Genomic DNA, 13135 nt, shown 5'->3' with positions numbered 1-13135 from the left:
TCTCTATGTGCATTTGTGTGTGTTTGTATTTGTGTGCTGCTAATGTAGGCTCACCACCAACGGAACTCCCACTCACTGTTTATAATTCTTCACAAGGTATGTATTTATACCCTCCTCTCTCATTTGATCTGTCTTTCTGTCTCTCTCTCTGCAGTTTAGACGATTCCACCGGGAGATCATTGCTGAGCTAGAGAAGAAAACGGACATGGATGTAAAATACATGACGGTGAGCAGTGTATATAGTTTTAACTGAAGACATTAGTTCTACACTAGGCAGTTCTGCATTTAAACATATATTTATTTTACAATTTGGGATGTGACCAAGTTTCATGCGTGTCCACAGGCCACATTTAAGAGGTATCAGACAGAACATAAGATGAAGCAGGACTCGCTGGAGAGATCTCAGGCTGACCTGAAAAAACTGAGGAGGAAAAGTCAAGGCAAAAACGCACTGAAGTACGAGAGCAAAGAGAATGAGGTGAGAGAGTGCAAACACTCGCAAGATGTTCGCATTAACGCCTCTGTACCGACAACAGCCGTGGGGTTGTGTTTTAACTGCCCACATGTTTAGGAAGACAGAATAGTCGTTGGACTTTGTGTTATGCTTATGAATTCCAGGAATACACCCTGCTGTTCTAGATCACACCCACGGACACAATTTCCACACACATACCTTGCCCTAATTGCATATCAAAAAAATATAAACATCTGAAAGATATCTGAGCATACTTCCTCCTCCATGAATTATACGGAGCACATACTGCACTTTTGTAACAAGGGCCTAAAGTACAATGTATCCCACATTTGTGTAATTCAAAGAGGCACTTAACAGTGAATCACGTTACCAAGATAGTAAGTGAAATGACAAGAAATGGGACTAACTGCTTTTCTTAAAGAAAATGAAATGTCAAGGCTGACTGAAAATGATCTATGTGTCACAAAGCAGTAGATAAAATGCCTCCAACCGCTGTCTTAAAAACTATATGCAGCTCTGTACCGAGACCATATAGTTATAAAAGCTCTGCCTCTTACAATTTAATTCCTTTCCCAAATGTAGTCAGTTACGGGATGGTGGTTATCTGAAATATACTTTTAAATTTTGCACTGAAAATCCAAGGCTAAGGTAAATCTGAAGTAACTGGATCCTATTTATATCAGTTAGCATTGTTAGCTAACTTAACTTGATCACATTTCCTTGAAACTACACTCTTAAAAACAAAGGGTGATTGAGTGATGACATAGAAGAACCATATTTGGATCCATAAAAGAGTCATGTTTTTTAGAGATTTGTGAGTGTGGTGAACCTTTAAAAGGTTTAAAGAAAGTTATTTTTACCAGTTTAAAGATTAAACCGGAAAGTCATTTTTCTATGGCAACGCTCAAAGAATTTATTATGTTCCATACAATGTATGATAATATTTAGAAAAACTAATGAAAATACGGTTTTAAAGAAAGTAAATAATAAGTAGCTGTTTAGAAAAAAATATTATTTGAAAAATATTTACTAGACCTATTAATGCAGGAGGTCCTCGGGTTACGTCAGTCCAGAGTTACGATGTTTCGTGGTTACGACACATCTCCCATTTACTGTATAAAGCCTTGTTTCGACTTAAGTGGTTTTGCGTCGTAAACGTCGTAACGTGAACTTCGTGTGTGGTGTGCACGGCGGAAGAATACACGGTTACGCGGCTCGGGACCGAGGAGGATAGGTGTTAGGATAGGATCAGTGCTTACAGTATTTTATTTACGTACAGTATGTACGTATATTCCGACTTACACCGAAAATCGGTAGGAACGGATCAACGTAGTAAGTCGAGGACCCCCTGTAAATTGTCCATAGTTACAGATAACAGCATGTCAGAAACAAAAGTTTTATAAAGATTCCAGATTAATATTTTGTTTAACCATTATTTTTTCATTCATAAGGCATAGTCTGAAATAATTTTTATAAATACCCGATAAAAATTGAGGCTAAACGGACACCACCAGACATCACTCAGCATCGTTATTATAAGGTCTAAGCTTAACTTTTAGCCAGCTGCAGTAGTCTTTCTTTACATTAAAAACCATTATTTGAACTTTTAACAATTCAGACTCCTCTCTATTAAAAATAAACTTTGAGGCAAGTGTGTTTCGGTAACTTCAGACACCAAATCTGCCTTCGCTGATTTACGCTTTGGCCAAATTATTTCTTAAGTTGATGTTTTGCACTTTTTCGAAGTAGGCCTCAGCATTAAAACATTCCATTTGTAGTTGATATGTAGAGGTACAAGCCCCTGGGATCACGTATTGTTACACACTCCCAGATTTTGTAAATTGATTAAACAAGTGCTTGCCTACGTCTCATATATAACCACTGAATGCATAATTCCCTACTTACAGAATATTCATGAGGGTCACCTACAGAGATGAAATGCGTAGCTGCCTCCACATGGCAGGGATTATGCAACAGGGATTTTTTTTTTTTTTTTTTTTTTTTTGGTGAAACATTACAGTGTCTTGCAGACTTCTCTGATAATGAACACCTCAGTCTGTCTTACAGACGTCTGTGATAAGACCTGTGTGTTCTTCTCATGTCAGACACAAAGCACTGGCAGATTCATGCGTCTGTACTTTTGTAGAATTTGTTTATAGCATCCTGTGTTAACTTTTAATATTTACATTTTTAAAAATGTACTTCCTTTTAAAACATGGCTATAAAATACGCACCTGTGAACATAATACTGCTCTTTGTGATTGTGGTATTCCATGTAATATGTTGTTAAACACTGTGTCATGGTTAAACGATGGCTTAAATGTTTTAATTTTATTCCGTTTACTTTTTAAAAATGATCTTAATCCATCAAAGCGCTCACTGAACCTCATTTGGGATTCAGTACTGCTTCTGAATTAATGTGCTGTTGATTAACTAACATTGGGCAACTCTTTGCACAGTGTAAATATAATTTGGTTGATTCACTTTATTGCAGCCAGAAAATTAACATCCACAAGAGTTTCCATTAGTGTGCTCTCTTACAGTCAAGGCTTTAAAGATGATTCATTCAGAATAGAAACAGTGATAAAGTCCCCTGTGTCTCTGCTGCGTCCGATAGAGCTCGTGCCTTTCTTACCAGGTGAAATTTAGGTGTCCATAGCAACAGGCTGCGGCTCTGATCACAGGTTTGGAGTGATAAACGACCAACTCATTGTGCAGGACTTAGCTGCCCATGCCTATCTGTGATTTATATAGATAGCTTGTGTCTCCCATGTCCGTAACACAGCTTTTAACAGCTCTCTGGGGGGGGGGGGGTGAAGCAAGACAAGCGTGTAAAAATAAGGCCCCCTTTTTAATCACAGTAGAACGTGGCGCTGGTGTGACTTCTGTGGCTGTTCCCGTTGTATTATGGGAAGTGTAGAGTTGGTGTTATCGCAGCTGACCAGAATATTGTCTCTCTGATAGTGTGGGTGTGCTGGTGTGTCCGGTAATTCCACTGCCTGTGTGAAAAATGCAGCGTGGTTCATTTGAGAAAGGTGCTCTGTTTGAACAGGGATGAGACAGGGCTTGCTAAAAGCAACCTGACCAGTGTGTGCTGGCACTCAAAGCAGGAAGCAGAAAAAAACAAGAGATTTGGAGAACCAGGTTTTTTCCCCAAACAAATCCCAGGAGCTGCCTACAAGCGGGCCATCGCCCAGGTCCTTCCTGTACCACTGAGCAGGACTGTTTACTTTAGCCTGTTGTATATACAGTACCTGAGACTGAAACACAATTGTATCAAGAGATTGATAAAAAATAGGAAATATGGCGTTGGTGTGGGGCTTGGGGGGGGGGGGGGGCCATTATACACTGCATTAAGTAAAACCTTTGAAAAGATCATAGAGGAACTGACAAGCTTTAAATCTTCAGGGCTTTGCTTCCTAATCTCTTTCTGCTGCTTAGAAAGTAACAGAAAGCCTAGAAACTGTAATAACAATTGCCTCAAAACCTTTCTATGTATTTGGAAATGTCAGGGAGCAATTATATACTTAGAACTCCAAGCCTTTTTTTTCAACAGCACAGGTGTATTTTGAAGCATTTTACAGTTTTAAGAAAAAACTGAGAAATTATAGTTAACTGAAATTACACAGAAGCTTCAAAGATTAAATATAGTTAAAAAAAAAAGTATGTGTAAAGTGTGCTGACCCTTTGTCTTCACCATTGCTTTCAGTTCACTGCTGTTGCAATTAGCAACATTTTATTTTATCATTTCTTTTCATTTTTTCTCAGCAAAAAGTTACTTTAATAAAGGAAAATTAGCCTAAGAGTGGTCTACTGCTGTTGCTCTTTATAGTATAATAAAGTCTACTGGGCCACTTTGATTAGACGTGTTTTTAAGGCAGTGAATGTTTTGTTCTTGTGTTTCTTATCCACTTCCTGCTTTAAGTAACCGTGGTAGTAAAGTAATATCTCATTGTATTAAATTACAAGAGTTTTTCTGTTCCCAGTTCAAATAAAAAGAAATTATTATAATTGTTTGTGATAATTGACCATACACTAGAGTATTTCTTTAAGACAATGTCTGGAAAGACTCTTCTAAGAAATGAAATTTGGTTGAGTCATACTGCATGTTCATTGCTCATCTGCCTTTAGGGAACGCCTGGAGAAAATGAGAGAGAGTGAAATTGCAAGGCAGAACTTTAATGTGGGAAATGCCTAGACTAGCCAACTTGTTTTCATGTCACCAAGACAACCAGTAAGCAAAATATGTGCATCTGGCTCATGTTTAAAGACTTCATGTATCACTGTGATCAGGGTACATATATAATCATATCCAAATTGCTTTGGACACTCCCTGTCATTCTCTGGATCACGTCAGTCCCTCTGGGTAGGTCTGTGAAAAATACATTTTTATGCAGTGTAGAACTCCTACAATATATCAACAATATATATATATAGTGCTGGGCATTATGAGCACAAATAAATATCACAATTAACTACATTTTACTGTTTTTGTATTTTTGAGCCTCATACTTCAGTGACGAGGCTTATACTGTAAATGTGCTCCAGTGTTAAAGCTGGGATATTTTTTCTAATGTTGCTGGGAGCTTGTTATATTTGGCTTTGGTCGCTAAAACAGTTTTTTCTCAGCGTTTACATTTGATTTCTTTTTGTTCAGTGTGGTCTTAATTATAGTCAAAACACAACACGTTCAAACCACAGACGCTGTGTTATTCTTTGGTACGAACTGCTCGAGTCGCTCGGTCGGCCTCAGCGTTTAGGTTGCTTCCATGCGGCAGATAGGGGCAGTATCATGTGACTACAGCTGGGTAGCGTGGATTTAAAGGGACAGTACATGAACACACAGTGGGGACATAACAGAATAAAAATTATCGTAATAGACAAGATAACGTCGATTAGAAATTCTGATGGTCGATTTTGAATAGTTTTCGATTAATTGCCCAGCCCTACGAACAGGTCCCATTAGAGTGTGTTGACCCATTTGATCTGTTTTTTTTTTTTTTTTTTTTACATTAAAATCATATGGAATTTGTAGCTATATAATGTGTAATATAACGGATGTATGAGACACTAAATAATAATAATAATAATAATATTAATTAAAAATACATTTTAGGTCTGCTGTGCATTCAGACACAACATACCTAGTTCACGTGAATTGAAACATGGTAATGTGCTGATTTGGTCTACACCAGCCTTTGACTGGCAGTGTTTATAGTTGTTATAAAAAGCTGCACTAACTATGCATTTGCACCATTCATTCAGCTTTTGTTTTAATCGAACCAGTGTGGACTTCCTCTTGTTGTAAAACACAGATGCTCAAGGGCACATGTGTTCATATGCATTTTTACCACACAAAAACATTTTTGTTTTAATGATATCTTCATAGTGTATTTGTTGTGCGCTTTAGTGCGCTTTTATTGTTTCTAGTTTCTTGATCATTTAATGATCAAAATAATTAGTGTCGCAGTCACACAGCTCCAGGGACCTGGAGGTTATGGGTTTGATTCCCGCTCCGGGTGACTGTCTGTGAGGAGTGTGGTGTGTTCTCCCTGTGTCTGCGTGGGTTTCCTCCGGGTGACTGTCTGTGAGGAGTGTGGTGTGTTCTCCCTGTGTCTGCGTGGGTTTCCTCCGGGTGACTGTCTGTGAGGAGTTGGTGTGTTCTCCCTGTGTCTGCGTGGGTTTTCTCCGGGTGACTGTCTGTGAGGAGTGTGGTGTGTCCTCTCTGTGTCTGCGTGGGTTTCCTCCGGGTGACTGTCTGTGAGGAGTGTGGTGTGTTCTCTCTGTGTCTGCGTGGGTTTCCTCCGGGTGACTGTCTGTGAGGAGTGTGGTGTGTTCTCCCTGTGTCTGCGTGGGTTTCCTCCGGGTGACTGTCTGTGAGGAGTGTGGTGTGTTCTCTCTGTGTCTGCGTGGGTTTCCTCCGGGTGCTCCGGTTTCCTCCCACAGTCCAAAAACACACGTTGGTAGGTGGATTGGCGACTCAAAAGTGTCCGTAGGTGTGAGTGTATGAGTGAATGTGTGTGTGTGTGTGTTGCCCTGTGAAGGACTGGCGCCCCCTCCAGGGTGTATTCCCGCCTTGCACCCAATGATTCCATGTAGGCTCTGGACCCACCGTGAAAAAAAAATGTATTGGTATTGTATTCACAGATGACAGCTCTACAATTTATGTATTTATTCACAAGCATTTTTGTGGGTACCGGTCCATGACGATGTGTATATTTTGTTTATAAGGGTATTGTTAATAAAAAATCTTTAAATTTACAGGATAAGGCAAAATAAATTGTAACTAAATAAAAGAGCTTTTACTCTAATGTAACTAATGTAAATGTATTCTAATTTGGACCTTTTTTGTTGGTGCCCCTACTACGAGTTTTTCACACAATGTAAAGAGCAGCTGTTCAGATGAACTGTAGAAACAAATATTAAAATTGGACAATGTCATCCCACCTCTGAGATCAGACCTAGGCCCTGACGTAACAATCATTATTAGTCTCTCGATTTGTTTTCACTCAGGGATACAGACATTCTGATTTTCCATTGTTCTCCATTATCAGTGTCTGACACGTAACACAACTTTTGTGACACAATCTTGTCGTATTTCACAGCCACCCTTTCTGACTTGTAAGATAACAGCAGCTGGATTGTTTACTGGTTTCCATCACAAAGGTTGACATTTGACATCACGCTATCTGCTTGGCCTCTTTGTTTCCTCACGGTATCTTTATGGCATATGAGTAAACCCCTTGACGGCCATTTTGGTTCCTTAAATGACTTGTTAACAGTGAAAATCAATGTATGTGTATAGCTGATAAGTGTAGGATTTGGTCTTTATTTTTCTGTTTTCTTCACAGTGTCTGGAGACCCTCACACACCGCCAGATGGACATGCAGAAGTTTATAGCAGATGGTTGCAAAGAGGCTTTACTAGAGGAGAAGAGAAGATTCTGCTTTCTGGTGGATAAGCACTGCACTTTCTCCTACCAGATAGCTGCTTTCCATGACAAGGTCATTCATACTCTGCATATCATCACTTTGCTTATTAAAGTGTTAGATCAGCCAGTTTTCACCTGTACTTAAGCCTCCATAAGTGCACAGGTATTTACATTTAAAAGAGTCAAGGTCAGGTAAATTCTACATGATCACCTTCTTAATTAACCCTGATTTGAACTTGTTTATTGCGTCACTCGTTTTTCAGTGATGTTTCCAAGTTCTGACTTTAACTACTGTCATTTATTTTTCACTAAAGGCAAAGGACATACTAACAGAGAAATTACCCAGCTGGCAGGATAAATGCACTGATATTACCAATGTTCCAGACAGCGTGATGTCAATGATAGAAGGCCTGCGCACTCCAGTGTCCATAACGCCGCAGGCCTCTCCGGCCATTAAGCGCCACAGCCGGGTAAGAAAACCTCAGCCAGTGCTAATGCTAGAAACATGAACCTATGCAATTCCAAAAGAAGCTTAATTCTAATTTGTATAAATAGATGTTGACACGTTGTTCTAATACAAATAAGAAGTCTCTTCCCCTTTTACATTAGATGTATTTTAGTTAGGCCTCCAAGTTTAAATCAAGCTCATTTACAGTGCCTTTGTAATACATTCACAGAATAGTTCAGATGCAATTATTACTCCTCCTGCACCCACTGCGAAGGCTCAGACCAGTCCACTCGCCAACATGTTCACTCCTGAACCCTTCAAGCAAGAGAGTGTGCCCGGTAAGGTTTATTCCACCAAATACAGTGATATTTTTTTGCCCAGAGAAAGTAATAAAAGCTGTAACAAAGTCTGGAAAGTGTGCACCAAACCGGTGTTCATTTCCAGTCTTTGGAGGCCAAGTAGACAGAGAGTCGACTCCAAAAGGATAGGTTTTAGACAATGAGTTGCTCAAGGGTTAATTACATTTATTGGCCAGTATCCAGCACTGTTTGATGATTTCCCTGCTCAAACACACCTGATGCATCTATTAAATTAATTGTCAGGTTTATTAGGTGTGTTTGAACAAGGATATCAACTAACTGTGCTGAACACCAGCCCTCAAGGACCAGGATTATGTTCTCTGTGTGTCCAAATGTTTGTAGACAGCTGCTTGTCCAACAGTCCTTACACATTAAAGGGAATTAACAGGCCGTTTCCCTCCCCCCTTTTGCTTCAATAACAGTCTCTACTCTAAGGTTTATGCTAAATGCTGAACACTTGATGAGAAAATTGAATTTGCCTGCATACAGCCAACAGAGCAGTACGTCTTTGTAGCCCATCAAAGGCAACTGCTTCAGAGAAACTCATTCTATAAGTGAATCTGTTTTATACACACAGCTGAATGCCTGTGAAACCAATGAGTGCCACATAAAGTAGTACATTTAATAATCAGAAAATAGGTCTTGAGACTTTTGGACATTTAGAGTGTTGCTATTTCAAACAAAAACTTGTCTTCTAGGGGTCATCACAGCGAAGAATCGCTCTCTTGTGCCCGTCTCACTTGCAGAAAATAACAATGAAGAGGGAGGGTTGGCCAGGTCCGTGTCAATGGCGTCAGGATTGAATAACATGGCCCGGAGGCCTCGGGTCCAGACCATTTTCCCCCACAAGTCTGGCAACAACAACACTCTGCTGAGCTTTGAGGAGGGAGACATAATCATACTGCTCATTCCGGATGAGAAAGATGGCTGGCTCTACGGAGAGCTAGAGAAGACCAGACAGTAAGTCACATGGGGTAGCGTGATATGGACATAACATTGGTGTTGCAATTGGGTAGCTGCATATTGCAATCTTTCATTTTCAAAATATTAATTACACTGAATAACAACATTGAATTCCATGAATTGGACACATCTGGATTATTTGGAGGTACAGTGGAACCTCTACTAATGAACACCTCTACTAACGAACTTTCCAAGATACGAACCGGGCATTTGAATATTTTTTGCCTCCACCAACGAACCACGACTCTAGAAACGAACCCGACCCTCCTCTGAGCCGGCGGCTGGAAATGGCCACTGACCCCAATAGGCGAGTCTCCCAGCGCCCCCAGACTTGAGTGAGCTTTTAAGATTAGCAAATTGTAGCTTTAGCGATTTAGCATTAGTGTAAGTAGCAGACATCGAAATTCGTGCTAAGTTAAGCTGTATCTACGCTTCGTCTCCCCACATTCACCCACCTACTCTCCGTTATTCCACCCCCCCCCCCCCCCCCCACACCTCCCGTCATACAGCCAGTGCCTGTGTTACTCCTCCAGCCAGTCGTCACGTCTTCAAGGTAGCGATGTGTAACCACTTAAAACTTTATTTCTTTTTTATTACTGTTACCACTGTATTTCTTTTTTATTTTTCGTAAAGCTACATGTATTTTTTACTAATTTGAGAGTGTTGTAAACATATATCAGTGCAAAAAGGGTGACTTTCGGGGCGGGGGCTGGAACACATTAATTGCTTTTCCCTTATTTTAAATGTGAAAAATTGACTCGAGAAACAAACTTTTCCACTTACGAACCGGGTCACGGAACTGATCAAATTCGTAGGTAGAGGTTCCACTGCATTATAAAAGCTCACGTCACACAGTAAAATACACTGTGCTTAGTTAGAGGACATATCTGCCATGCTGGTATGACTAATACCAGTGTGACAACAATGAACGAACGGTATTCTGCATATTTCCCAGTGTAGTGAAGATCTGTTTATTTAATGCATTGATAAGAGGTTAGGTTGCGTGGTTTGCACTTATTAATTACTTGTATACTACACACCACTACACACACTAACTGTAATTGCTAAATGTTTAAAGTCCTGGAGATGGAATGAAACATATGAAAACAATGCAATTAATATAGAATATGATACAATTGGATTTTGTATGTAAAAGTACCAGATCTATATCCTTGACGGTACACATACAGCGATATACAAAAGGTAGGGACCTGAGAGTGAAGTTAATGTTGATGGTCATAGTAAGCACTGTTTGTTTGGTCATTCAAAGAATTTAAATTTTTGTTTCTCTGTAATCTTCTTGTTATTCCAAGGGTAGTGTCTTTTGCCTGCTTCTGAACAGCTCTGATGCTGAATGAACCAATTATGTCAAAGCACTGTCCCACCAAACCTTGAGCGAAAACACCAGTCATCATCTGCGTTCCCTGCTGCTGTGCCAGTGGCGTATTCCCATTAAGACTCTTATCTGGAAACAAAAAGCTGAATTATGTTAGAGTGACAGTTGAAATGAAGTGTGTTCTGTGGGGGTTGTTACTGTGAGCCATCACAGATCCACTGACTTAGCAGCACATCAGATTGAAAAAGAAACCGTAACTGGCCTGGGTAGAGCCATGGCAACCGTTTCTCTGTACAGGAGAAAATAGGAATTTGAGGTCAAGGGCATCTGTGAAGTAATTAGAGAGTGTTTAATTTTTATTTTATTTATAGGTGGGAATGCGTGTTGGATGTGTTTCAATCTGTGGCTAAAACGTTTTTCAGGCAAATCTAACTGAACTGTTCACATGCTCAACACAGTACAAATTCTGTTATAGATATTTATTTTATATCAGTACAAAAATATTTTATAAATATAAATATTATATAATATTTTTGGACTGTGGGAGGAAACCCATCCGTACACAGGGAGAACACACCACACTCCTCACAGACAGTCACCCGGAGGAAACCCACGCAGACACAGAGAGAACACACCACAGTCCTCACAGACAGTCACCCGGAGGAAACCCACCCGGACACAGGGAGAACACACCACACTCCTCACAGACAGTCTCCCGGAGGAAACCCACCCGGACACAGGGAGAACACACCACACTCCTCACAGACAGTCACCCGGAGGAAACCCACCCGGACACAGGGAGAACACACCACACTCCTCACAGACAGTCACCCGAAGGAAACCCACGCAGACACAGAGAGAACACACCACACTCCTCACAGACAGTCACCCGGAGGAAACCCACCCGGACACAGGGAGAACACACCACACTCCTCACAGACAGTCACCCGGAGGAAACCCACGCAGACACAGAAAGAACACACCACACTCCTCACAGACAGTCACCCAGAGGAAACCCACGCAGACACAGAAAGAACACACCACACTCCTCACAGACAGTCACCCGGAGGAAACCCACGCAGACACAGAAAGAACACAACACACTCCTCACAGACAGTCACCTGGAGGAAACCCACACAGACACAGAAAGAACACACCACACTCCTCACAGACAGTCTCCCAGAGGAAACCCACCCGGACACAGGGAGAACACCCCACACTCCTCACAGACAGTCACCCGGAGGAAACCCACCCGGACACAGGGAGAACACACCACACTCCTCACAGACAGTCTCCCGGAGGAAACCCACCCGGACACAGGGAGAACACACCACACTCCTCACAGACAGTCACCCGGAGGAAACCCACGCAGACACAGAGAGAACACACCACACTCCTCACAGACAGTCACCCGGAGGAAACCCACCCGGACACAGGGAGAACACACCACACTCCTCACAGACAGTCTCCCAGAGGAAACCCACCCGGACACAGGGAGAACACACCACACTCCTCACAGACAGTCACCCGGAGGAAACCCACCCGGACACAGGGAGAGCACACCACACTCCTCACAGACAGTCTCCCAGAGGAAACCCACCCGGACACAGGGAGAACACACCACACTCCTCACAGACAGTCACCCGGAGGAAACCCACCCGGACACAGGGAGAACACACCACACTCCTCACAGACAGTCACCCGGAGGAAACCCATGCGGACACAGGGAGAACACACACACTCCTCACAGACAGTCACCCGGAGGAAACCCACGCAGACACAGAAGGAACACACCACACTCCTCACAGACAGTCACCCGGAGGAAACCCACACGGACACAGGGAGAACACACCACACTCCTCACAGACAGTCACCCGGAGGAAACCCACGCGGACACAGGGAGAACACACCACACTCCTCACAGACAGTCACCCGGAGGAAACCCACGCAAACACAAGGAAAACACACCACACTCCTCACATACACTCACTCGGAGGAAACGCACACAGACACAGGGAGAACACACCACACTCCTCACAGACAGTCACCCAGAGGAAACCCACGCAGACACAGGGAGAACACACCACACTCCTCACAGACAGTCACCCGGAGGAAACCCACCCGGACACAGGGAGAATACACCACACTCCTCACAGACAGTCACCCGGAGGAAACCCACGCAGACACAGAAAGAACACACCACACTCCTCACAGACAGTCACCCGGAGGAAACCCACACAGACACAGAAAGAACACACCACACTCCTCACAGACAGTCACCCGGAGCGGGAATCAAACTCACAACTTCCAGGTCCCGGGAGCTGTGTGACTGCGACACCTACCTGCTGCACCACCGTGCCACCCACCAATAATAATGTTACAAAAAATAATAATTGTATGTCTGTAAAGAAAGCAACTTATTAAAAAGGAGGTAACGTTCAAAGTTACGAGTTTTTGCATGAAAAAAGAAGTGTGTCAGTCCAACTTCTTTAAAGAACTCTGGCAGATTATCCAAGACACTCCATAAAACTACCATCTAATTTCATTATAAAGCTGTATAAACTGTACCTAGGACTAATATTTAAAAAAGCAAATGGTGGTCACATAATACTGACTTTCTTTC

General features: G+C 42.0%; 1 protein-coding gene across 1 annotated transcript in view; it reads left to right on the top strand.

The window, feature by feature from the left end:
• baiap2l1b (BAR/IMD domain containing adaptor protein 2 like 1b) overlaps positions 1-13135 on the top strand; it is a 52783-nt gene that overhangs the window by 26736 nt on the left and 12912 nt on the right. The window contains exons 5-10 of the mRNA XM_066642784.1: positions 155-226; positions 344-478; positions 7327-7479; positions 7721-7876; positions 8084-8192; positions 8912-9173. Coding sequence (XP_066498881.1) covers positions 155-226; positions 344-478; positions 7327-7479; positions 7721-7876; positions 8084-8192; positions 8912-9173 — 887 coding nt within the window. The remainder of the gene's footprint in view (positions 1-154; positions 227-343; positions 479-7326; positions 7480-7720; positions 7877-8083; positions 8193-8911; positions 9174-13135) is intronic.

This window comes from Hoplias malabaricus, chromosome 13 (genome assembly GCF_029633855.1).
Source record: "Hoplias malabaricus isolate fHopMal1 chromosome 13, fHopMal1.hap1, whole genome shotgun sequence".
NCBI classification, from domain to species: domain Eukaryota; kingdom Metazoa; phylum Chordata; class Actinopteri; order Characiformes; family Erythrinidae; genus Hoplias; species Hoplias malabaricus.
The sequence above is the reverse complement of the archived record's forward strand: the minus strand, read 5'-3'. Positions and strand labels throughout refer to the sequence as shown.